At 46.6% G+C, this 27,206-nt stretch overlaps 1 protein-coding gene across 1 annotated transcript; it reads right to left on the bottom strand.

The window, feature by feature from the left end:
* Positions 1–4,001: 4,001 nt before the first annotated feature.
* rasa1b (RAS p21 protein activator (GTPase activating protein) 1b) lies at positions 4,002–26,744 on the bottom strand. Its single transcript, XM_030767484.1, has 25 exons — positions 25,484–26,744; positions 23,616–23,768; positions 23,296–23,431; positions 21,632–21,702; positions 21,067–21,184; positions 20,943–20,974; positions 20,607–20,659; positions 19,553–19,703; positions 19,238–19,316; positions 18,822–18,945; positions 18,575–18,731; positions 16,947–17,034; positions 15,906–15,986; positions 15,461–15,618; positions 15,251–15,327; positions 14,126–14,298; positions 13,047–13,206; positions 12,605–12,747; positions 12,242–12,357; positions 12,021–12,107; positions 11,197–11,264; positions 10,232–10,320; positions 9,226–9,303; positions 8,997–9,131; positions 4,002–4,732 (listed from the first exon to the last, which is right to left on the bottom strand). Exons 1-25 carry the CDS (start codon positions 25,978–25,980, stop codon positions 4,649–4,651), a joined length of 3,108 nt encoding a protein of 1,035 aa, XP_030623344.1. The 5' UTR covers positions 25,981–26,744; the 3' UTR covers positions 4,002–4,648.
* Between the last annotated feature and the right edge of the window lie 462 nt (positions 26,745–27,206).

Raw genomic sequence — 27,206 nt, 5'->3', positions numbered from 1 at the left:
ATCAGAGCACTTCGTTTACGCGAAGCTTTTTCATAATTTCTGTGCTCCCCTATATTTTTGCAGGTTATTATATTTAGAAATATCCAAAATGGTTTAGTTATGCTGTGCACGGTGAGGCAATTGAACCGCTGTTAACACCTTATAAACTTCTAACACACTAATCGCCACCGAATTTTCCTTTACTAACGTAAATTGTATGCTGCCATCTACTGGCCAGATGGAGAATGAAGCGTCAGACATAGGTAATATATTGAATTGTCTTATTTAATAAGTGGACAGCAACGCAAAATACGTGCGAAAATATTTTAAAATAAATGGCAAATTAATCAGGGGCAAATAATTCCCAACTGATATCCAGCGCGGTGCCCCCTGTTCTTCACAAACAAATTATTCAAATAACACGTATAACCATCTGTCGCGCCCCGAAATACTTTTTATAAATGTGTGTGTGTGTGTGTGTGTGTGTGTGTGTGTGTGTGTGCGTGCGTGTGTGTGTGTTGATATCTCCCGTACTTGAAAACGGAGGCGTGACATATCCATAAATGTGATTCAGACTTTGTGAAATATGAGGTATTTGGTTATTATCAGTTGGTACTGGCTGAGGTAGCCTTTGCAAGCCCAGGACCAGTTCATGTTGCAGCTCTGACTGACAGTTACATTTCACGTCATCTTATGAAGCTCGCGCTGTCAGTGTGGAAACCCTTCAGACTTTGTTGGCTAGATTTGCTAAACATCAAAGGACTCGATAATGGCCGTTCTCACCCACGAGATGAGCCCCAGTCTGTTTATAAATCGAAACAAACAAACGCTTGAAACGTGTGCTACTGTAAGATATCCACCTGGGAATTTCCCCTGAGCTTCAAATCCACAATTTGCTAACAAAATCCAGCCAAATACTGGCGTGACATAGACAACGTGCGGGTCCTCAGCCGACAGCTGCGTCCGACTTGGGCAAATGCAGCCACTGCATTAGGACTGTACGATTTCTTTTACATTAACGGAAAACCACCTATCAAAACCCCACAACACTTCTTAAAGACAAAATTTTATTATGCTTCTGATTTTACATTTTTGTGCCCACATAGGCGACACTGCAAACCCGACATCTGAATGAAAAGATGAAAAGGTACAGCAGTTCACAAATGCGAGGTTTCTACAGCTGGCAAAAACTCATTATAACGGCATATTCAACAATTGTTTATATGTAAAATATTAAAATCTTATTAATTCAAATAAATAATATTAAAATATCATAAAAATAATAAAGATTTCGTTGAGCGTCCCAACTCATTGTCATTTTGAACAACATCGCGAAAAATGTAAATGATCTAATGTAGATTTTTTTTAAGGGAGCGTATTTATTTTTATCTTTTTAAATTTTTTTTAACGTATTTTATACATTAGGTACTGCCATGTATTCCGCTGTGAAAAACCATGAGCATGAAAACTTACGAGACTACGAAAGCTGTGTTAGCCCCGGAATTTAACTCTTTATTTTGCCCAGAGTTTCTTGGTACCTTAGGCCTGCAAATCGTCTCAAAATAAAGAACTACTCTCATATTTAAAGAGATGTCACATATAAGGAATATTATCAGCGCAGAATTAATTGGTCTGAAGCAATTCAGTCAAAGAAACAGGAGCCTTTCTGAGAATTTTTCAAGGACCTGTCAGCGCTGGTTTCGGTTATGCGATCTTCAGCTCCCTCTAGTGTCTCGAAACGGTAAAATTAAATAGTTTACTAATATGAAACTCTGCGGTTCAGTTTGATGCCGTCTGTCAATGGTGTCATTTACTTTGAACAGATGGTTTTGAACACCGCTAAATATAAAAACAGGACCTGAAAATTTAGGTTAATGTAGAAATGTTTGGGGGGGGGGGGGGGGGATGGGGGGGGTTAGGGTTAGGGTTAGGGGCTTGAAAAATAAATGCAAAGAGAAGTCAAATAAACGCCTCAAATTTAGTCACAGCGCATTGAAGCTCCGCACGCCTTCAGGGCAAACAGGATCTACACAACATTAAGATGCAACATCAACGACTTTCAGTGAAATCATATGAAATAGCGCCGTGCCGGATAGCCTTCTCAATGAACATTCTGTAAATTCGCAAATAAAAGCCGCCTGTTTGGGCAAATACAGGCCAGTTCTAAATACAGGCCGGGTAAAAAATAAATGGAAAGGTTCAGGTGGTAAATTCATCATATTTCCACAGCATCATTTACGTCAGTACAACATACGGCAGTTATGCTCAACGCTCCATTGCTATTAGTTTCACTTTTTCACAGAAATGCCATACCGACAGTGTTCCAACTCACATGGATTGTGGTCGCTGTAAGACTGTGTGTGTTAATGGCCCGTTAGTATTCAGAGACATCATTGCCAAAGGTCTCTCCTTCCTATTTCCTATGTGTTATTTCATTATTTCTATGAGTTATTTCATATAGCAGCACATCTTAACGGTACTTGGAAAAAGTCACAGAAGGGAAAAAATGTCTGATTTTAGATGGTGTAGGTAGAGTAGGGACATGTCGGCCGGTGAGCTGGAAACAGAGGAACAGATTTTACCTTTAAATCTGTCATTATTTCAGCCTGTTCCCATTTACCCTCCTTGGTTAACAATAAAACAAACAATTAACAGAGTAATCAACACTAATCGATGTAAATAATTACAGTTTCATTTTGTGATAGAATTACTGTTCTTTGCAAACTATTGCATCATTTGCTATATCCACAGATGGTTTTAGCCTGTCGATAACTGTGCTCTTCGTTCTTTCTCCAAATACAGGTAATATTGGTACATTAAAATGACCTGCGAAAATTCTGTAGTGTGAATGCTCGTGAAACATCTGCTTTTGTTCGGTCCGTGTGCTAAACTTTGTTCATTGCACACAAGCTGACACAAGGTATAGATATGTATATTACATCAGCTTGATTAAACATTCTCACGTTGTAGCTTTCACTTAAAACAATCTGCGCTGTTTAGTTTGCGTAATGATGTTGCAGATCATAGTAACGCCTGTCTCTAGTAATAGCCTGTCTCAAATAAAGGCCTAGTTCTTTCTTCAGTTGAGGTAAATAAAGGCCCCGGCCACAATTTGAGAATTTACGGTATCACAGTGACAGCTGGTGCAGATAACATACGGACAACAGTAAAGTAACATAATACGGCGTGTAAATACGCAGGACTTCGTAAAGCAATGCAACCCACCCATTCATTTACTATTTCGTTGCTCATCGTTGGAGATGATTTTCTACAAAGCGGGTTTTATTTTAATATCGATCTGCTGTTTTTGGCCCTCGGGCTGCACGCTTAACACCACTACGGTGCGAGAACGCACGGACGAGAGACCCGCCGCAGTCATGCGACTCTCTGGGTTTCTGCTATAACGTGGATCGTTGTGATTTCAGCGCAATCGCCCCGAGGTCTCATACACAGACTGCCCGCAGCCAGAGTCACGCGAACAATGATTGCTCCAAAAAACCAAAGCTGACTTTTTTTCTGCCACAAAGATTTCACCGAATGCTGCGGCAAGCTGAGCTGCAGGCGATAAAGGGCGTACTCCACCGAAACCAATTCGCTGCTGCCTGTACAGCCCAACGCCAGCCTCAGCGAAGTCCAGATTACTGACCCCATCCTTTGAACCGCCGCTCGGTCCTTGTCTGAGTCAGCACGCGACACGTACAGCGCGCAGACGGAGCGCGTGGTAACGAGCTGGCTTGACCTCATACACTAAACAACTGTTTAACCGTTAACAATAAGATCCTGTTCAGAGATATCGACACTGTTCAGACCTACCAAACCACTCAAAGTTTTACACGTTTAAGAAATGTATGCATAGCCATGCAATCCAATGACACTGACAACACTTTAACATGGAAATAAAACAAAAATAAACAAACACATAAAATATTACCACAACAAGGCGCTTGCACTCTCTGATTTATTTGTGTATATATTAGAAAAAAAAGATCAAAATATTTTACAAAAAAGTTTAATGAGTGCATACATTCCTGATAAAATAATCTCCATTTAAAACGCTGCATCTGTGTTTCTGCATATTGTCAGGTACGACAGTCGAAAAGGAAGATCATAAACAAAACATCTCACAATTCATCAGGGTTGCATTTTCTTTAAACTCATGATTCCAGCAAGAGAATTGTTTTGATAAAAAATATCGTCTTCTGTGAGATACAACTTTCCTATATAAGACAGCAATATAAAACAACACACAGTTAATGGCCAATCTTGGTTTGAGCACTTGGGTGTTTGTATACTGTTATAGTGAGAGAAAGATCAGTCAAAAACAGTACTGACAGCCCTATGTCCACGGACACGTCAGAGGGGAAGATACTCACTGCCCTCTAGACCCCGCCCACATTTCAAATGACCAATCACACAAACAGGATACACTTTGGCAAATTAAGAATTCTGTTTCCAGAACAATCAAAACAATCATAAACTGAATAATGACCCCTCTTATGGCTTTAATGCAGTGTTGCCGTGGTTACACACAACATCCACCACTGGTTCCGAGAGACAGCAGTTTTTGGCAGGTCTGAGTTGTCCTGGCTGAATTTTCACAATCAGTGAAAACTTTATCTGTTAGTTGAGAAGTGAAAACACTCTGTGTTTGGGTTGGGCATTGAAGTGTCTATCTGTTGCTGTTGGGCACTGTGAACTGCATCTGCGTCTGCTGGAGGAGCTCTGTGATTGCCAGGAGCTTTTTCAGGATGTGCTGCAAAACAGAAGGACCATCAAAATCAGCCCACAGCCACATCAGAGCTGAAAACATGAGGGCTGTGTGTGTGCATTTGTGCATGTGTGTGTGCGAGTTTGTGGTTTCCTTGATGATGTGACAGGGGAGTGTGTGCGTGTGTGTGTGAGTGTGTGTGTGTGTTACCTGTCGACGTGACGCGTGTGTTGTTAGGAGAAGGAATGCCAGACAATTAACTCACAGTCACTCAACTGAACCAACACTGGCAGTCGAGGGAAATGACCTCCCCGGTCCAGTTAAGCCTGGTCCACTAACCTAACGCCGCCCTGTGTGTCGTACAGCCAAACCCTGGGGCAAATGCACACGGCGTCTCCAGAGGGACCGTGATGTCCGTGTGTCACGCTCGGCCAGCACAAAACTGCTTCTTTCCAGTTCAGTTATGGTGACGACAATCCCACAGGCAAAAGATTCCCAATACTGCCCAGTGGGAAAATAAACGCTGAGGAACTGGGAGATGATACTGAAAACCGATGTTAACCACTACGGTGCCCCGTAAGTTCGTGGGAAACTCTTTAAAGAGTTCTGGAGCTCACTCCCTCAGGCCAAATCCCTTCTTACACACACACAAAGCTCAGGCAGGCCGTATGTCACTGCCTCTCCCCACTCCACCACTATCATCCCAACACTGTGTGTGTGTGTGTGTGTGTGTGTGTGTATTACCTGACGATGTGACGTGTGTGTGTGTGTGTATTACCTGACGAAGTGACAGGGGACAGTGTGTGTATTACCTGACGAAGTGACGTGTGTGTGTGTATTACCTGACGAAGTGACAGGGGACAGTGTGTGTATTACCTGACGAAGTGACGTGTGTGTGTGTGTGTGTGTGTATTACCTGATGATGTGACGTGTGTGTGTGTATTACCTGACGATGCGACGTGTGTGTGTGTGTGTGTGTATTACCTGACGATGTGACATGTGTGTGTGTGTGTATTACCTGACGATGTGACAGGGGAGAGAGAGAGAGAGAAAGAGAGAGAGTGTGTGTGTGTATTACCTGATGATGTGACGTGTGTGTGTATTACCTGACGATGTGACATGTGTGTGTGTGTGTATTACCTGACGATGTGACAGGGGACAGTGTGTGTATTACCTGACGAAGTGACGCGTGTGTGTGTGTATTACCTGACGATGTGACATGTGTGTGTGTGTGTGTATTACCTGACGATGTGACATGTGTGTGTGTGTATTACCTGACGATGTGACGTGTGTGTGTGTGTATTACCTGACGATGTGATGTGTGTGTGTGTGTATTACCTGATGATGTGACGTGTGTGTGTGTGTATTACCTGATGATGTGACGTGTGTGTATTACCTGATGATGTGACAGGGGAGAGAGAGAGAGTGTGTGTGTGTGTGTGTATTACCTGATGATGTGACGTGTGTGTGTGTGTGTGTATTACCTGATGATGTGACGTGTGTGTGTGTGTGTGTATTACCTGATGATGTGACAGGGGAGAGAGAGAGAGAGAAAGAGAGAGAGTGTGAGAGTGTGTGTGTGTATTACCTGATGATGTGACGTGTGTGTGTATTACCTGACGATGTGACATGTGTGTGTGTGTGTATTACCTGACGATGTGACAGGGGACAGTGTGTGTATTACCTGACGAAGTGACGCGTGTGTGTGTGTATTACCTGACGATGTGACATGTGTGTGTGTGTGTGTATTACCTGACGATGTGACATGTGTGTGTGTGTATTACCTGACGATGTGACGTGTGTGTGTGTGTATTACCTGACGATGTGATGTGTGTGTGTGTGTATTACCTGATGATGTGACGTGTGTGTGTGTGTATTACCTGATGATGTGACGTGTGTGTATTACCTGATGATGTGACAGGGGAGAGAGAGAGAGTGTGTGTGTGTGTGTGTATTACCTGATGATGTGACGTGTGTGTGTGTGTGTGTATTACCTGATGATGTGACGTGTGTGTGTGTGTGTGTATTACCTGATGATGTGACAGGGGAGAGAGAGAGAGAGAAAGAGAGAGAGTGTGAGAGTGTGTGTGTGTATTACCTGATGATGTGACGTGTGTGTGTATTACCTGACGATGTGACATGTGTGTGTGTGTGTATTACCTGACGATGTGACAGGGGACAGTGTGTGTATTACCTGACGAAGTGACGCGTGTGTGTGTGTGTGTGTGTGTATTACCTGACGATGTGACATGTGTGTGTGTGTGTGTATTACCTGACGATGTGACATGTGTGTGTGTGTATTACCTGACGATGTGACGTGTGTGTGTGTGTATTACCTGACGATGTGATGTGTGTGTGTGTGTATTACCTGACGATGTGACGTGTGTGTGTGTGTGTGTATTACCTGATGATGTGACGTGTGTGTGTGTGTATTACCTGATGATGTGACGTGTGTGTATTACCTGATGATGTGACAGGGGAGAGAGAGAGAGAGAGAGAGAGAGAGAGAGAGAGAGAGAGAGTGTGTGTGTGTGTGTGTGTATTACCTGATGATGTGACGTGTGTGTGTGTGTGTGTATTACCTGATGATGTGACGTGTGTGTGTATTACCTGACGATGTGACGTGTGTGTGTGTGTGTATTACCTGACGATGTGACAGGGGACAGTGTGTGTATTACCTGACGAAGTGACGCGTGTGTGTGTGTGTGTGTGTGTATTACCTGACGATGTGACATGTGTGTGTGTGTATTACCTGACGATGTGACGTGTGTGTGTGTGTATTACCTGACGATGTGATGTGTGTGTGTGTGTATTACCTGACGATGTGATGTGTGTGTGTGTGTGTGTGTGTGTGTATTACCTGATGATGTGACGTGTGTGTGTGTGTATTACCTGATGATGTGACGTGTGTGTGTATTACCTGATGATGTGACAGGGGAGAGAGAGAGAGAGAGAGAGAGTGTGTGTGTGTGTGTGTATTACCTGATGATGTGACGTGTGTGTGTGTGTGTGTATTACCTGATGATGTGACGTGTGTGTGTGTGTATTACCTGATGATGTGACAGGGGAGAGAGAGAGAGAGAGAGAGTGTGAGAGAGTGTGTGTGTGTGTGTGTATTACCTGATGATGTGACGTGTGTGTGTGTGTGTGTATTACCTGATGATGTGACGTGTGTGTGTGTGTATTACCTGATGATGTGACAGGGGAGAGAGAGAGAGAGAGAGAGTGTGTGTGTGTGTGTGTATTACCTGATGATGTGACGTGTGTGTGTGTGTGTGTATTACCTGATGATGTGACGTGTGTGTGTGTGTGTGTATTACCTGATGATGTGACGTGTGTGTGTATTACCTGACGATGTGACGTGTGTGTGTGTATTACCTGACGATGTGACAGGGGACAGTGTGTGTATTACCTGACGAAGTGACGCGTGTGTGTGTGTGTGTGTGTGTGTGTGTATTACCTGACGATGTGACATGTGTGTGTGTGTGTGTATTACCTGACGATGTGACATGTGTGTGTGTGTATTACCTGACGATGTGACGTGTGTGTGTGTGTATTACCTGACGATGTGACGTGTGTGTGTGTGTATTACCTGACGATGTGATGTGTGTGTGTGTGTATTACCTGACGATGTGATGTGTGTGTGTGTGTGTGTATTACCTGATGATGTGACGTGTGTGTGTGTGTATTACCTGATGATGTGACGTGTGTGTGTATTACCTGATGATGTGACAGGGGAGAGAGAGAGAGAGAGAGAGAGTGTGTGTGTGTGTGTGTATTACCTGATGATGTGACGTGTGTGTGTGTGTGTGTATTACCTGATGATGTGACGTGTGTGTGTGTGTATTACCTGATGATGTGACAGGGGAGAGAGAGAGAGAGAGAGAGAGTGTGAGAGTGTGTGTGTGTGTATTACCTGATGATGTGACGTGTGTGTGTGTGTATTACCTGATGATGTGACGTGTGTGTGTATTACCTGATGATGTGACAGGGGAGAGAGAGAGAGAGAGAGAGAGTGTGAGAGTGTGTGTGTGTGTGTGTATTACCTGATGATGTGACGTGTGTGTGTGTGTGTATTACCTGATGATGTGACGTGTGTGTGTGTGTGTATTACCTGATGATGTGACGTGTGTGTGTGTGTATTACCTGATGATGTGACAGGGGAGAGAGAGAGAGAGAGAGAGAGTGTGAGAGTGTGTGTGTGTGTGTGTGTATTACCTGACGATGTGACGTGTGTGTGTATTACCTGACGATGTGACAGGGGAGAGAGAGAGAGAGTGTGTGTGTGTGTGGCTTTAACATGGCTGACCTGCTGTGGGCCCCTCTCGTTGCTCTGCATGCGGAGGTCATCGGAGTGACTGACACACAGCTCATGCAGCGCTGCCAGGTCGCGCGCCAGGTCAGTCCTAAAGTGCTCCGTAGTGTCGGGAAGTTCTGGAACATTCTGAGGGAAAAGAGCCCAGCGGCCAGTGAGAATCCGTCGGACATTCTTATGGACGTCACTGCTGTAATATGAGGTCTTTTGGTTGGTGACATACCCCCAGTTCATCTAGGAACATGATCATTCTGTCTTTGTTACTCTTAATGAATGGGTTCACTCCCTCCATATACGGCTCCTGCAACAAAAAAAGTCACACACAGAATGAAGCGTAATCAGAGGCAAATTAATCTGGCTGGTGTGAGAGGTGTTTAACAAGGTGCAGTCTGTAACAAGGTGGAGTCTGTAACAAGGTGGAGTCTGTAACAAGGTGGAGGTCTGTAACAAGGTGGAGGTCTGTAACAAGGTGCAGTCTGTAACAAGGTGGAATCTGTAACAAGGTGGAGGTCTGTAATAAGGTGCAGTCTGTAACAAGGTGGAGTCTGTAACAAGGTGGAGGTCTGTAACAAGGTGGAGTCTGTAACAAGGTGGAGGTCTGTAACAAGGTGCAGTCTGTAACAAGGTGGAGGTCTGTAACAAGGTGCAGTCTGTAACAAGGTGGAGTCTGTAACAAGGTGGAGGTCTGTAACAAGGTGCAGTCTGTAACAAGGTGGAGGTCTGTAACAAGGTGGAGTCTGTAACAAGGTGGAGGTCTGTAACAAGGTGGAGTCTGTAACAAGGTGGAGGTCTGTAACAAGGTGGAGTCTGTAACAAGGTGCAGTCTGTAACAAGGTGCAGTCTGTAACAAGGTGGAGGTCTGTAACAAGGTGCAGTCTGTAACAAGGTGGAGTCTGTAACAAGGTGCAGTCTGTAACAAGGTGCAGTCTGTAACAAGGTGGAGTCTGTAACAAGGTGCAGTCTGTAACAAGGTGGAGTCTGTAACAAGGTGGAGGTCTGTAACAAGGTGGAGTCTGCTTTGTGTGCCTGTGAGACAGTGAGAGCTGAAAGTTTTCTATGTGTTCAGGAACTGACAGCACAGGCAAAATGTCTGACAAACAGAAATGTTGACTAATGTTTGATGACTCTGTTAATCAGTCATGCAATAAACAAATGAATGAATGAATACACCAGGAATTAAACAAATGCTTCAGTAATAGATTTAGTTCCAGAGAAATGATGAGTTTTACCTTGGCACCAAACTCCACCAGGTTGGCCAGGTTCTGGACTGCCTTGGCCACCAGCGTGAGGGTGCGGGATGCTGTGGGAGATGGTGGATCTGGAAACGGGATTGGCTCGTTTTTAATCCGCACACGGTCATGACACGGCAAAGAACTGCACTGACTCACTGGGTGGCGTGTCTAATGATGCTCAAACCTGCTAACTGTGTCTGCTACAACACAAAACACTACCCCAGACATGACCCTTAACCCTGACCTTAAAGACATGACCCTGTACCCTCACCTTAAAGATATGACCCTTAACCCTCACCCTTAACCCTGACCTTAAAGACATGACCCTGTACCCTGACCTTAAAGACATGACCCTGTACCCTCACCTTAAAGACATGACCCTGTACCCTTACCTTAAAGACATGACCCTTAACCCCTACCTTAAAGACATGACCCTGTACCCTCACCTTAAAGACATGACCCTGTACCCTTACCTTAAAGACATGACCCTTAACCCCTACCTTAAAGACAGGACCCTGTACCCTCACCTTAAAGACATGACCCTTAACCCTGACCTTAAAGACATGACCCTTAACCCCTACCTTAAAGACATGACCCTGTACCCTCACCTTAAAGACATGACCCTGTACCCTCACCTTAAAGACATGACCCTTAACCCTCACCTTAAACACACCAAAAAAACCCAAACAAACAGTTGAGCCTAAGTGGCCAGTGAACAAGTAAATTAATAATCTCATACAGACAAGCCTGATAACAGAGTCTGACAAGCCTGATCACAGAGTCTGACAAGCCTGATCACAGAGTCCGACAAGCCTGATCACAGAGTCTGACAAGCCTGATCACAGAGTCTGACAAGCCTGATCACAGTGTCAGATGTGACAAAAAAAGACACTCAATCACAGTGTTCATCACCAGTAGTGAAACTGCATTTCCAGAAAACTCTGAGGACTTCATGGACTTACCAGCAATGATGTTAAACATTCGTGGGTTGACAATAGCGGGACAGATGAGTCTCAGGAAGACAAAGCCACTGAAAAACATATTCACATAACCCTGAATGAGACAAATGACCTCTAACCAGTCCAGAGAACCCGCCCATCTCAGCCCCACCCCTGCACCACAGAGCCCCGCCCATCTCAGTCCCACCCCTGCACCACAGAGTCCCGCCCATCTCAGCCCCACCCCTGCACCACAGAGCCCCGCCCATCTCAGCCCCACCCCTGCACCACAGAGCCCCGCCCATCTCAGCCCCACTCCTGCACCACAGAGCCCCGCCCATCTCAGCCCTGCCCCTGCACCACAGAGCCCCACCCATCTGGGCCCCGCCCCTGTACTACAGAGCCCCGCCCATCTCAGCCCCACCCCTGTACTACAGAGGAAACTGCCTCGCAGAGATTTCACTAGAGACAGCGATCTGCTACTGGTTTAAGTTCAGCATACTGGTTTCAGTTAAGCATACTGGTTTCAGTTCAGCACACTGGTTTCAGTTAAGCATACTGGTTTCAGTTCAGCACACTGGTTTCAGTTAAGCATACTGGTTTCAGTTAAGCATACTGGTTTCAGTTAAGCACACTGGTTTCAGTTAAGCATACTGGTTTCAGTTCAGCACACTGGTTTCAGTTAAGCACACTGGTTTCAGTTAAGCATACTGGTTTCAGTTAAGAATACTGGTTTCAGTTAGGCACACTGGTTTCAGTTAAGCACACTGGTTTCAGTTAAGCACACTGGTTTCAGTTAAGCATACCAGTTGCTGACAGATGTGAGTACAGGCTGTGGAGGTCCATACCTGACCACGCGGGTTCTCATGGTGCTGTTTTGGGGCCATTTCTGTTGCACAGATTTCTGTAAACATCCATAGATGAACCTCAGTGTCCTGTGGAGAGAGAGAGAGAGAGAGAGAGAGAGAGAGAGAGAGAGAGAGAGAGAGAGAGAGAGAGAGAAGGGTCAGAGAACTGGATGTTAGGAGATTCCTTCACATGCACTGGTGATGACGCAGCTCAAGCTCACGGAGGCAGGATCTCAGCAGCCATGAAGATTCTCTCCACCAGCTCAGACACGATGCTCAGCAGATGAGCCAGGTTCACATTCACATCTTCATTCTTCTCCAGTTTGGAGGGGTTCAGCTGCAATGCACAACACAGAACAAGACAGAACAACACAGAGCTATGAGATTTGACCACGAGTGACCAGACAGCTGTGACTTCTAATCTCGCTGCCCAAAGAACAAGACCTTTAACCCCTGGGCAGCGTGACCTCCGACCCAGGGACTCACGACAGTCAGCGGCCGGGGGTGAGAGCAGCGGTCAGTGAGCGCGCTCAGACGGCGGCAGGCTGAGCGCCCGTGTCTGCGAGAGAAAGAAAAGTGCTGACCTCACAGGACTGTTTGCAGTCCATGATCTTTAGGATGGTGTCTTTGAGGGCGTGATGAACGAAGGGCGTGGCCGTGGCCTTCATGTACTGTTCCATCAGAGTGCTCGCCAGCGTCGTCGCTCGGAACAGAGTCGTCGCCTCGTCTGCACGCAAAAACACACGTCAAACTGCGCATCTCTCTCTCACACACACACTGCTGGTCTGCTGGGCAGCCAGCTCTCTCTCACACACACACTACTGGTCTGATGGGCAGCCAGCTCTCTCTCACACACACACTACTGGTCTGATGGGCAGCCAGCTCTCTCTCACACACACACTACTGGTCTGATGGGCAGCCAGCTCTCTCACACACACACACTGCTGGTCTGCTGGGCAGCCAGCTCTTTCACACACACACACACTGCTGGTCTGCTGGGCAGCTGAACAGGGTACGCAGACATACCCTCCACGCTGATCTCCCTGTCATTCAGTGCCCGGAGGAGCTGGGCCTCCTGCCTCTCGTGTCTGAAGATGCGGAGCAGGATACCGGCCAAGAGAGAGCGGTCCTGTCCACACACGTTTGCCAACGCGCTGATCACATGGAACTCCTTCAGCAGGATCAGCTACACACACACACACACACACAGACACACACACACACAGACACACACAGGCACGCACGCACACACACACACACACACACAGACACACACTCACACACACACACACACACACAGACACACACTCACACAGACACATACACACACAGGCACACACACAGGCACACACACGCACACACACGCACACACACACACACAGCCACGCACGCACACATACACACACACAGACACACACACAGACACACACACACAGGCACGCACGCACACACAGAGGCACACACACGCACACACACAGGCACACACACACACAGCCACGCACGCACACATACACACACACACAGACAACCATAGATACATACACACACACACACGCACGCACGCACACACGCACGCACGCCGACAGACATGCATGCATGCATACATACACACACACACACACACACACACAGGCACGCACACACACACACACACACACACACACACACAGGCACGCACACACACATACACACACACAGACAGTGCACGTGCACGCGCACGCACACACACACGCAGGCAGACATGCATACATACAGACACACACACACAGACAAAGACACACACACACACACAAAGAATTATTACAGTGACAGAAACAGAGTGGGTCGACTGTTCACATATATGAAAAACAGATAAAAACACAATAATCCTGTGAGTTTTGGTATAACAGGTACTGTAGAAGTCTCCAGGTTTAAGCGCACAAAAGCTTGGGTTTAATCAAGACTGGGCGTTACCATAGTTTTGACTGTATGTAACAGTGGGTTTAGTACGAACCTTACAAAAGCAAATGTTTCCAATTGAGCGTAAAGTTGGTTTCAGACTGAACCTTGGCACACGGCCCTAATGAGAAGAGAGGAGGTTATTCTGCAGTTCTACACGGTCTTACCTCTTTGAACTCACTGTACACCTCCTCAGGCATGATCTTCTCCATGGAGTACCGTGCTCTCACTCGCAGGGAGCCGGCCTCCGTGCCCTTCAGATGAACATGAGGACTCAGAGTAAACCATTCATCAATCATCTGGCCCCTCTGGAGTCGACACAGCTGACACCGCATAAACACTGTCCAACAACAACAACAACAACACACAATTATACACACACACATACACATACACACACACACACACACAGCTGACACCGCATAAACACTGTCCAACAACAACACACACACATACACACACACACACATACACACACACATACACACAGCTGACACCGCATAAACACTGTCCAACAACAACAACAACAACACACAATTATACACACACACACACACACACACACACACACATACACACAGCTGACATCGCATAAACACTGTCCAACAACAACAACAACAACAACACACAATTATACACACACACACACACACACACACACATACACACACATACACACACCTGACATCGCATAAACACTGTCCAACAACAACAACAACAACAACAACAGTACACAATTACACACATACACGTACACACACACACATAAACACTGTTCAACAACAACAACACGCAATTATATGCACGCACGCACACACGTATAAATTTTCACACGTGGACATGGACAAGTTGCAGTCAGAGTGTGTGTGTGTGTGTTAAAGAGGTATTAAGCTAAGATTCTGTGCACCTTGTTGAAATTCTGTGAAACTGAGCCCACAGTGCAGTGAATAAATACAGAACTCCTGCCTTCTGCCTTTTTAGGGGCATTTTTTTCTTCTTCGGTTACACAGATACCGTGATGTATCACACATGACTGTCTTGCAATGCATCGAGTATCGCAGATACCGTGATGTATCGCAGAATTGCAGAATCTAGTTATCATCGTTATCCTGGGCAACGGATCATGATAGTATCATATTGTGATTTACTCTGTGATTCCCACCCCTAACACAGACACACACGGACACACAGACACACACACACAGACGCGCACACACACACACACACACACACACACACACACACACGCGCTTTATTAAATCGAGGAGAGAACATGTTAAGGGAAGACTCACAGATGTCATTCTCTTTGCTCTTTTTCGTCTTGTTGCTCAAACTGATCTCAAATCGATTGATCTCGCTTGACAGGTCACTGCAGAGACATAGGAAAACACAACATTTCACACATGTGTGTGTGTGTGTGTATGTGTGTGTGAAACAGAATGGCTACAGTTCACAGTGACTTGTCTGAGCTGGTATGACACGGAGCAGAGGAAGGGACGCACTCAAAGATGAACTCCTCGGCCCACACAGGGTTCTGGCCCTCCCTGGGGTGGGTCCGGGCCACCTGCACACTGTTCAGGTAGATGTTGCAGTAGGCGTTGGTGAAATGCTTGCTGGGCAGATTATGAGCCTCCTCCACGTTGAGCAGTAAACTGCTGACCTGCACAGCATCAGACACAGCTGTTGGCTCTCACTCACAGACAGCAGCAGGGTGACAGTCACCTACACAAAGGCACGCACGCACACACACACACACACACACGCACACACACACAGACACACACACAGACACACAGACACACAGACACACACACAGACACACACAAACACACACCACACATACACACACATACACACAGACACACACATACACACACAGACACACACAGACACACACATACACACAGACACACACAGACACACAGACACACACAGACACACACACACCTGGCGCAGACGCTTGTTGGATGAAGGCTGTGTGGACTTGCGCAGGTTACTGCAGAAGCTCTGGACACACTTCATCCAGTCCTACCACGAGAAAGCAAAACCCACGTCACGCAGGGATGACAGGAAGAATCACAGTGTGTTCACGATGCCAGGAAACTACAGCACTGCTGACATTACAACACACCTGGGCTTGTTCAGGGGTTAGAATAAAACACACCTGGGCTTGTTCAGGGGTTAGAATAAAACACACCTGGGCTTGTTCAGGGGTTAGAATAAAACACACCTGGGCTTGTTCAGGGGTTAGAATAAAACACACCTGGGCTTGTTCAGGGGTTAGAATAAAACACACCTGGGCTTGTTCAGGGGTTAGAATAAAACACACCTGGGCTTGTTCAGGGGTTAGAATAAAACACACCTGGGCTTGTTCAGGGGTTAGAATAAAACACACCTGGGCTTGTTCAGGGGTTAGAATAAAACACACCTGGGCTTGTTCAGGGGTTAGAATAAAACACACCTGGGCTTGTTCAGGGGTTAGAATAAAACACACCTGGGCTTGTTCAGGGGTTAGAATAAAACACATCTGGGCTTGTTCAGGGGATAGAATAAAACACACCTGGGCTTGTTCAGGGGTTAGAATAAAACACACCTGGGCTTGTTCAGGGGTTAGAATAAAACACACCTGGGCTTGTTCAGGGTTAGAATAAAACACACCTGGGCTTGTTCAGGGGTTAGAATAAAACACACCTGGGCTTGTTCAGGGGTTAGAATAAAACACACCTGGGCTTGTTCAGGGGTTAGAATAAAACACACCTGGGCTTGTTCAGGGGTTAGAATAAAACACACCTGGGCTTGTTCAGGGGTTAGAATAAAACACATCTGGGCTTGTTCAGGGGATAGAATAAAACACACCTGGGCTTGTTCAGGGGTTAGAATAAAACACACCTGGGCTTGTTCAGGGGTTAGAATAAAACACACCTGGGCTTGTTCAGGGGTTAGAATAAAACACACCTGGGCTTGTTCAGGGGTTAGAATAAAACACACCTGGGCTTGTTCAGGGGTCTCCCCTGCAAAGTAGAAGATGCACTGCTCTTCACTAAAGTGCTGAACAACGATCTGGAAACAGTTTGGCCTGTGGGCAGAGAGAAGGGCGAGCGTGACCGATCGAGGGGAGAATCTGAGTAAATGTCTGTGAGTTACTGTCTGTCTGTGAGTTACTGTCTGTGAGTTACTGTCAGTGTGTGTTACTGTCAGCGTGTGTTACTGTCAGCGTGTGTTACTGTCAGTGTGTGTTACTGCGTCTGTGTGTGTGTTACTGTCAGTGTGTGTTACTGCGTCTGTGAGTTACTGCGTGTGTGTGTGTGTTACTGTCTGTGTGTTACTGTGTGTGTGTTACTGCGTGTGTGTGTTACTGCGTGTGTGTGTTACTGCGTGTGTGTGAGTCACTGCGTGTGAGTTACTGCGTGTGAGTTACTGCGTGTGTGTGTGTGTTACTCTCTGTGTGTTACTGTGTCTGTGTGTTACTGTGTGTGTGTTACTGTGTGTGTGTTACTGCGTGTGTGTGTGTTACTGCGTGTGTGTGTGTTACTGCGTGTGTGTTACTGCGTGTGAGTTACTGTGTGTGTGTTACTGTGTGTGAGTCACTGTGTGTGAGTTACTGCGTGTGAGTTACTGCATGTGAGTTACTGTGTGTGTGTTACTGCGTGTGTGTTTTACTGCGTGTGACTTACTGTGTGTGTGTTACTGCGGGTGTGTGTTACTGCGGGTGTGTGTTACTGCGTGTGAGTTACTGCGTGTGTGTGTTACTTTGTGTGTGTTACTGTGTGTGAGTTCCTGCGTGTGTGTTACTGCGTGTGTGTTACTGCGTGTGCATTACTGCGTGTGTGTGTTACTGTGTGTGAGTTACTGCGTGTGAGTTACTGCATGTGACGGTAAGTAAGTGTGAAAGTGTGTGTGAGAGTGACAGTGAGTGTGTGTGAGACACAGAGCACGTGCGTGTGTGTGTGTGTAAGAAAGAGAGAGAGAGAGAGAGAGAGAGAGAGACGGAGGGTGAGTGTGTGTGTGTGTGTGAGAGAGAGAGAGGGAGAAAGAGAAAGAGGGTGAGTGTTTGTGTTTGTGTCTGAGTAAGTGTGTGTGTGTGCGTGTGTGTGAGTAAGTGTGTGTGTGTGTGTGAGTAAGTGTGTGTGAGTAAGTGTGTGAGTAAGTGTGTGTGTGAGTAAGTGTGTGTGTGAGTAAGTGTGTGTGTGTGTGTGTGTGTGTGTGAGTAAGTGTGTGTGTGTGTGTGTGAGTAAGTGTGTGTGTGTGTGTGAGTAAGTGTGTGTGTGTGTGTGTGTGAGTAAGTGTGTGTGTGTGTGTGTGTGTGTGTGTGTGTGAGATTAAGTGTGTGTGTGTGTGTGTGAGATTAAGTGTGTGTGTGTGTGTGTGTGTGTGTGTGTGCGTGTGTGTGTGTGTGAGTAAGTGTGTGTGTGTGTGTGCGTGTGTGAGTAAGTGTGCGTGTGTGTGTGCGCGTGTGCGTGTGTGTGAGTAAGTGTGTGTGTGCGTGTGCGTGTGTGTGTGTGTGTGTGTGAGTAAGTGTGTGTGTGTGTGTGTGTGTGTGTGTGTGTGTGTGAGTAAGTGTGTGTGTGTGTGTGTGTGTGTGTGTGTGAGTAAGTGTGTGTGTGTGTGTGTTGTACCTGCCAAACAGACTGTCGTGAACGCCGTAGACTGAGCACACGCTCAGGTCGATCAGACCCTTCGGTTTTGTGGCTCTTTTCTCGCTCTCAAAGTAAATGAGCTGCGAGTCGTTTCCCTCCAGGATGAAATACAGGCTCTTCCATCGCTTGCCTTTTCCTGTAAAACAGGGGGCGGAGTTTGACAGGGACATGACGTAGACAGTGCTTTTCCTACAGTAACTGAGTTTGATGAAAATCACACCGTTACCTTTACTGAACAGGAGGTAACCCTTTTTCACGATGTTTTTGTAGAATGCATCTTTCGTCTTTCTGCGAATAGTGTTGTAGATTTCTTTACCGTCCACAGTGTCAGACAGGACCTGTTCCTGATGCTGATAAAAAAGATAAAATCATTACTGAACAGACTAGCCATCCCTCACACTGGAGCAGAGGACATGTTTTCTCTGTTTGGTACAGAAGTATGAAACTGAACAGGCAACAGTGAGATTTCTCTGGCTCTTCGGAGTCGTGTGTGTATATTTACTCTGGTACTGCACGAGAAAATCAGTCCCGCAGGATCATAACCGTTAACATTCAAATCCAGACCATAACACAGCAAAGCTCTGTCATCACTCTCTGCTCCCTGCCCACAGGCGGTGACTGGGTTTCCATAGCAACACTCACCTGGACTGACACAGCGTCTCTCAGGTTGTAGCCCTCGACAATCTGCTCTTTACGATAGTGCTCGATGATGTCATCGACGCTGTAGATCACACACAGAAACACCGACACCATGAACTGCTGCAACCCAGCGTGGGCTGAGTCCAGTGGAACCAGCCCAGTCTGAGAGACAGGACCTGAGCCACTGTCTGGGCTTTAGTTACCAATGACAACAAACAGGATGTTTAACAACTTCAGTGATTTATCAGCTGACGTCCGAGGACCACGGTGGCGTGTAGTTTGGGAGTCGTTTTTTTGGTCTGACCTGAGCGCGTTTACCTGTTATAATACCGCCCCCCCATCATAAACTGGTTGTTTGGTGTGGGGCAGATTTTGAAGCGCTGGATGTTTTCACTGGTGCGGAAAAAAAGCGAGTAGTCTCCCGGTGTGCTGTCCGACGGCCGCACCAGGAAGCTGCACACCTGTCCCACTGCCAGGAGACACACACACACACACACACTCACACCTGTCCCACTGCCAGGAGACACACACACACACACACACACACACACACACACTCACACCTGTCCCACTGCCAGGAAACACACACACACACACTCACACCTGTCCCACTGCCAGGAGACACACACACACACACACACACACACCTGTCCCACTGCCAGGAAACACACACACACACACACACACACTCACACCTGTCCCACTGCCAGGAGACACACACACACACACACACTCACACCTGTCCCACTGCCAGGAGACACACACACACACACACACTCACACCTGTCCCACTGCCAGGAGACACACACACACACACACACACTCACACCTGTCCCACTGCCAGGAGACACACACACACACACACACTCACACCTGTCCCACTGCCAGGAGACACACACACACACACACACTCACACCTGTCCCACTGCCAGGAAACACACACACACACACACACTCACACCTGTCCCACTGCCAGGAGACACACACACACACACACAGACACACACTCACACACATCCAAACCCTGTCCCACTGCGAGGAGACACACACACACACACACACATTCACACCCTGCCACACACACACTCACTCACATCCACACCCTGCCACACACACACACACATTCACACCCTGCCACACACACACACACATTCACACCCTGCCACACACACACACACACACACACATTCACACCCTGCCACACACACACTCAACCACATCCAAACCCTGCCACACACACACCAGCGTGTTCCCACACTCACACACCCACATCCAAACCCTGCCACACACACACCAGCGTGTTCCCACACTCACTCACACACATCCAAACCCTGCCACACACACACCAGCGTGTTCCCACAGTCAGACTCACCTGTCATCAGAAGGTTGTATGCCTCCTTCTTACTGATCTTGCCATGATACCAGCTGAGAGAAAGAAATGAGATAATCAATAAAACACACGCACGCTGCACGTGCACACACACACACACACGCTGCACACACACAGTATTTCTTAAACCTCTGGAATAACTGTGAGATTTTTGACCGCTGTCTTATCACACTACAAACAAATGCCATTTCTGACACAGCTCCTTAGATCCAGAGCTTTACGTTCTGATTGAAAAAGAGCTAAAGCACTGAAAACGATCAGACAAAAGGCCAGGAGCTGAGGGCTGGGCTGACCAGCGTAAGGGAAACTGGGACTTACACTTTCCCCTCGTGCGGGTCCTCCTCTCTTCCCTGTGGACGCGAGAGAAGACAGAGTCAAACACCGACATCTTTAACACTAAACTCACACACGGGCTTCACTGCTCCTCTCCTCCGTCACTCACCACCTCCTTCACCAGGTCCTCCACAATAAGGCCCTGCTCCTCTGTGCGCACGTTGGTCGCCCACAGCCAGCCGTCCTCCAGTTCATTATGAACGATAAACATGTCTCCCTTAAGGAAACTGCAACAGCACAACAGAAACACCACTCACACGAAAAGACACAAAAAAACAACCTTTCTCTCCATTATGTCTGAGTGTGTGTGTGTGTGTGTGTGTAGGATAAAAGCCTGTAATGTCAATTTCTGTGTGTGTGTGTGTATGTGTGTGTGATAAGAGTGTAGTGTCTGTCTCTGTGTGTGTGCGTGTGCGCGCGCGTGCAATAAAAGAGTGTAACGTCTGTGTGTGTGTGTGTGTGTTTTCTGTAGCTGTGTGATGTGTGTGTGTGTGTGTGTGTGTGTTTTCTGTAGCTGTGTGATGTGTGTGTGTGTGTGTTTTCTGTAGCTGTGTGATGTGTGTGTGTGTGTGTTTTCTGTAGCTGTGTGATGTGTGTGTGTGTGTGTGTGTATGATAAGAGTGTAAAGTCTGTGTGTGTGTGTGTGTGTGATAAGAGGGTGTGTGTGTCCTGACCTGATCTCGTCTGTTTCAGGCACTTTGGTGTATGGAAGGATCGCTCGCACTCTTCTCCGATCCTCAACAGGCTACAGAAAACACACACACACACACACATCACACAGCTACAGAAAACACACACACACACGCACACACACACACCACCCAGCTACAGGCTACAGAAAACACACACACACACATCACACAGCTACAGACTACAGAAAACACACACACACACATCACACAGCTACAGGCTACAGAAAACACACACACACACACATCACACAGCTACAGGCTACAGAAAACACACACACACACACACATCACACAGCTACAGAAAACACACACACACACACATCACACAGCTACAGAAAACACACACACACACACATCACACAGCTACAGAAAACACACACACACACACACACCACACAGCTACAGAAAACACACACACACACACACACCACACAGCTACAGAAAACACACACACACACACACACACACATCACACAGCTACAGAAAACACACACACACACAGCTACAGAAAACACACACACACACACACACACATCTACAGAAAACACACACACACACACACACATCACACAGCTACAGAAAACACACACACACACACATATCACACAGCTACAGAAAACACACACACACACACCACACAGCTACAGGCTACAGAAAACACACACACACATCACACAGCTACAGGCTACAGAAAACACACACACACACACACAACAACACACAGCTACAGGCTACAGAAAAAAAACACACACACACACACACACATCACACAGCTACAGGCTACAGAAAACACACACACACACAACAACACACAGCTGTCTGCACTGCACACTGACAGGGCTCTTACACTGCACTGACCAGACAGGAAAGTGTAGGGACTATATACCAGGGCTGTGGAGTCAGAGTCGGTCGTGGAGTCGGAAGCAAAATTGGGTTAGTGGAGTCAGAGTCTGTGGTACCATAAATTGAGGAGTCGGAGTCAAAGGTTTTGTGCGCTGACTCCACAGCAACCTCCACAGCAACACAGTGGAGTCGGAGTCGTGGAGTCAGAAGCAAATTCGGGTTAGTGGAGTCAGAGTCGATGGTGCCATAAATTGAGGAGTCAGAGTCGATGGTGCCATAAATTGAGGAGTCAGAGTCGATGGTGCCATAAATTGAGGAGTCAGAGTTGATGGTGCCATAAATTGAGGAGTCAGAGTCGATGGTGCCATAAATTGAGGAGTCAGAGTCGATGGTGCCATAAATTGAGGAGTCAGAGTCGATGGTGCCATAAATTGAGGAGTCAGAGTTGATGGTTTTGTGCAGCGCCCCCACAGCCCTGCTATATACTCAACAAATTATATACATATTCATTAACACGCTCAATATATATATACATATTCATTAACACGCTCAATATATATATACATATTCATTAACACACTCAAGGGTTAATATGACTTAGCCCATATAAAAATTCATTAATATACTCAACAGTCAATATGACTTAACCCATATGTATATTCATTAATATACTCAAAAGTCAATCTTAAAGATCCCTGAATCCTTACAGAGGCTAACCATACCCAGAACAGAGGGACAATCGGTTATCTAGGACAGCATATGAGCTTTAAGAAATGAAAAGGTTTGGTCTTTAGTAAGTGTACCTCTGGAGGAGGTACTGGTGACTTGAGTTTCTCTCCTTTGAGCAGACAGGAGACACGGCTGTAGTAACCAATAAGATCCGACAGGGAGGAGAATCTCCGCCCACCGATGTAGTAGTCTCCACACATGGCTATGATCCTAAAACAAAACAGACAGGGAAGCACTGCATCTCTGCCCAACTCAAACCGTTTCCATCAGCTGAGAACCAGCCCTGCCAAAGCCAAGCTGGGGGGGGGGGGGGGGGGGGGGGGGGGGGGGGGGGGGGGGGGGGGGGGGGGGGGGGTACACACTGAGGGACAGACGTGAGCTGTGCATTACACACCTGAAGTGGTTGACCACGCTGGTCATGCTGAGGAAAGACAGGACGAAGGAGCCTGGTCGGCGGTCGCTCTCTCTGATCAGGTAGCTGCCTGGAGTCCTGGCCTGATGCAGGCGCTCCTCTGCCATGGTCCGGTCCAGTTTACCGTGATACCATCTGTCACATCACAAATCCCCTCAGGCCATGTTTAAAGGGGAGACTCTCATCTCTTCTCTTACCCTTAAAGCCACTCTGTAGATCACGAGAATGGACAGCTACCTCACAGCCCTATACTCTCTCACTGTCTCTCTGTGACGTATACTCTCACTGTCTCTCTACAACGTATACTCTCACTGTCTCTCTATGACGTATACTCTCACTGTCTCTCTATAACGTATACTCTCACTGTCTCTCTATGACGTATACTCTCACTGTCTCTCTATAACATATACTCTCACTGTCTCTCTGTGACGTATACTCTCACTGTCTCTCTATAACGTATACTCTCACTGTCTCTCTGTGACATTTATTCTCACTGTCTCTCTGTGACATACGCTCTCACTGTCTCTCTATAACGTATACTCTCACTGTCTCTCTGTGACGTATACTCTCACTGTCTCTCTATAACGTATACTCTCACTGTCTCTCTATGACGTATACTCTCACTGTCTCTCTATAACATATACTCTCACTGTCTCTCTATGACGTATACTCTCACTGTCTCTCTATAACGTATACTCTCACTGTCTCTCTATGACGTATACTCTCACTGTCTCTCTATAACATATACTCTCACTGTCTCTCTATGACGTATACTCTCACTGTCTCTCTGTGACGTATACTCTCACTGTCTCTCTGTGACGTATACTCTCACTGTCTCTCTATAACGTATACTCTCACTGTCTCTCTGTGACGTATACTCTCACTGTCTCTCTATAACGTATACTCTCACTGTCTCTCTGTGACATTTATTCTCACTGTCTCTCTGTGACATACGCTCTCACTGTCTCTCTATAACGTATACTCTTACTGTTTCTCTATGACGTATACTCTCACTGTCTCTCTGTGACGTATACTCTCACTGTCTCTCTATAACGTATACTCTCACTGTCTCTCTATGACGTATACTCTCACTGTCTCTCTATGACGTATACTCTCACTGTTTCTCTGTGACGTATACTCTTACTGTCTCTCTATAACATATACTCTCACTGTCTCTCTATAACATATACTCTCACTGTCTCTCTATGACGTATACTCTCACTGTCTCTCTATAACGTACACTCTCACTGTCTCTCTATGACGTATACTCTCACTGTCTCTCTATGACGTATACTCTCACTGTCTCTCTATAACGTATACTCTCACTGTCTCTCTATGACGTATACTCTCACTGTCTCTCTATGACGTATACTCTCACTGTCTCTCTATGACGTATACTCTCACTGTCTCTCTATAACATATACTCTCACTGTCTCTCTATAACATACACTCTCACTGTCTCTCTGTGACATATGCTCTCACTGTTTCTCTGTGACATACGCTCTCACTGTTTCAAGGTAAACTTCCTTCAAACTAACCAACTCTAAAGAGCAAACCCTTGAACTGGCTAAATGGTGGTACAGACATAAACCCATGTACTGGAGACAGGGTTCAGCTCATCACTGAGCTGCTAAACGTTCAGACTTAATGGTTTGACACCTGCAAACATCACTGGTCCTTGTGGAGGCCAGTCAACCACAGATTACTGACTTTCTTTTAGACGCTACTGGCTTTTATAAAGCCTATCATCCTTGTAGGGCTTTCTCATAGCTTAGACTCACACGTGAGTACTATTTTAGCTAAAGGCTGATGAAACTCACATAGTTTTCAACAGATGCATCTCAACTTACTGATTAGGAGGCGGTGCCGTGAGTGGGAAAACCACCTCCTCATCGTCGCCGTCCAGAGCATCACCCTCCTCGACTGTTCCCAATGCTCCACAGACAGGAGGTGGCGGGGGTGGCGGGAAAGACGGAGCGGTATGACAGCCGTCCGGGCTGCCTACTCCCCCTGAGTCTAATACTCGACCCCTCTCTCCCGAAAAAGCCCCCAAAACAACGTGCCCACTGGCATTGCCACTCCCTGCTGCGGCGGATATGACTGATCCCGATTTCAGATCCCCGGCGACTACAGAATACAGCGTCAGCTCAGGGGAATGTTCAGGTGATATGGCTGTGGAAAAGCTGACGTTAGTGTTCAGGGATAAAGTTGGGCCCACGTCTGACATCCGTGCCCTCGGCTTCGGACACAGGGGAAAACGGGTCGTCTCCATACCTCCTGCGCCATCTATCCGTGTCACGACCGAAGCAGGTTCAGGCTCTTCACTACCATCCTCCGTTGCCATCATTGTCCTCTCGGAAAAGTATATATACGAGTGTAATGACACAATGGGTTAATCGTCTTTCTTTCTCAGACACACAGTGACACTTTCTCCTGAAAACAGAAACCTCTGTACACACTTTCCCTTTACTGCTACACACCAGCCTAGTTAGCTAAAGTGCAGCAGCAGCAGCTAACTGTAAGCAAGCTAACTGGCTAGCATGGCGTTAGCTGATCTAGATGAGACGGGCATCGCTAAGAACAACATCGAAGTTGCAAGTCTTCATTATGTTTCCCCCACGTTAAAAGTTAGAGTGCCGCTCAGTCCGATATGTTTGCCAAAGCTAATACGCGAAGGCTTCCACACTTGTAAAATAAAAAAAACGATTGTTACAGATTTTCTGTCATTGTGCCAGTTGATCAGTGCAGCCCAGTCCACTTATCTGGAAACTAACCTAGCTTGTGCGCTCAATTAGCCTGAGAGTTAGCAAAGTAGTTAGCATTGCCTTCTTGCTCCAAAACTAACTACCATTGAAGTGATGCCTGTAGTTAGCAAAAGCTAGCTTGCTAAATTAACTAGCTCAGTCGTTGTTTGTTTTGACTTTGAACCCAAGTTTACTATGCAAGTCCAGTGTTACAGCATTTTAGATTTGGCGATAGGTCCGATTTTGTTAAATGAGTGCAAACTTGCAGACGTCGCAAATTCCTTTCTGGGAGGATTGTCTTCTTCTTTCTAAGATAACTAATTTGCCAGTGGCGCACAGCTTTGGCTGCGCCCTCACTCCCTTCCACGCTCCCCCTGTCCCCTCCTGTACTCTTTAAGCGCGTGCTCGTCAACGCGCAGCCCTGAGCCGAATACCATTTGGCACGAGTGGGGATCTTTTGGGACAGTGTAACTGAATGATTTCAGGAGTGGCCTCTCCACACCGATATTCCGCACCACGATGAAATATCAAAGCGGACACAGGCAACGTTTTTCAAATTTGTGGGATTTACCATGTTCACTTATCAATGTATCATCATACCTGAGACACTTTCTTTCTCTCTTTATGATTCTGGCATGTGGAAATTTCAAGCCGTATACAAATACGGTACTTGCGGTATAAATACGGCATTAATTACATGCTTGGCTTCCACGTGTTTTACTACAGTTACGTAGTTACATAGTTTGTGAAATCGTGCGTCTCAATAGCATGACAAAGTGTTTCGTCAGTTGTGTGGTTAGACCTCATATCGACGATTTAAAAAAAGAGT

Source organism: Chanos chanos, chromosome 3, assembly GCF_902362185.1.
Source record: "Chanos chanos chromosome 3, fChaCha1.1, whole genome shotgun sequence".
Classification (NCBI taxonomy): Eukaryota; Metazoa; Chordata; class Actinopteri; order Gonorynchiformes; family Chanidae; genus Chanos; species Chanos chanos.
Note: the sequence above shows the minus strand (reverse complement) of the source record. Positions and strands in the feature narration are given on the sequence as shown.

Excerpts from the sequence above, each read along its gene's own strand:
- rasa1b (XM_030767484.1), bottom strand. The coding sequence starts at position 25,980 with ATGATGGCAACGGAGGATGGTAGTGAAGAGCCTGAACCTGCTTCGGTC. Across the intron at positions 20,975-21,066 it reads AGGACCTGGTGAAGGAGGTG|GGAAGAGAGGAGGACCCGCA; the intron begins GTGAGTGACGGA and ends TCGCGTCCACAG. Across the intron at positions 18,732-18,821 it reads TTACCTCCTGTTCAGTAAAG|GAAAAGGCAAGCGATGGAAG; the intron begins GTAACGGTGTGA and ends CCTGTTTTACAG.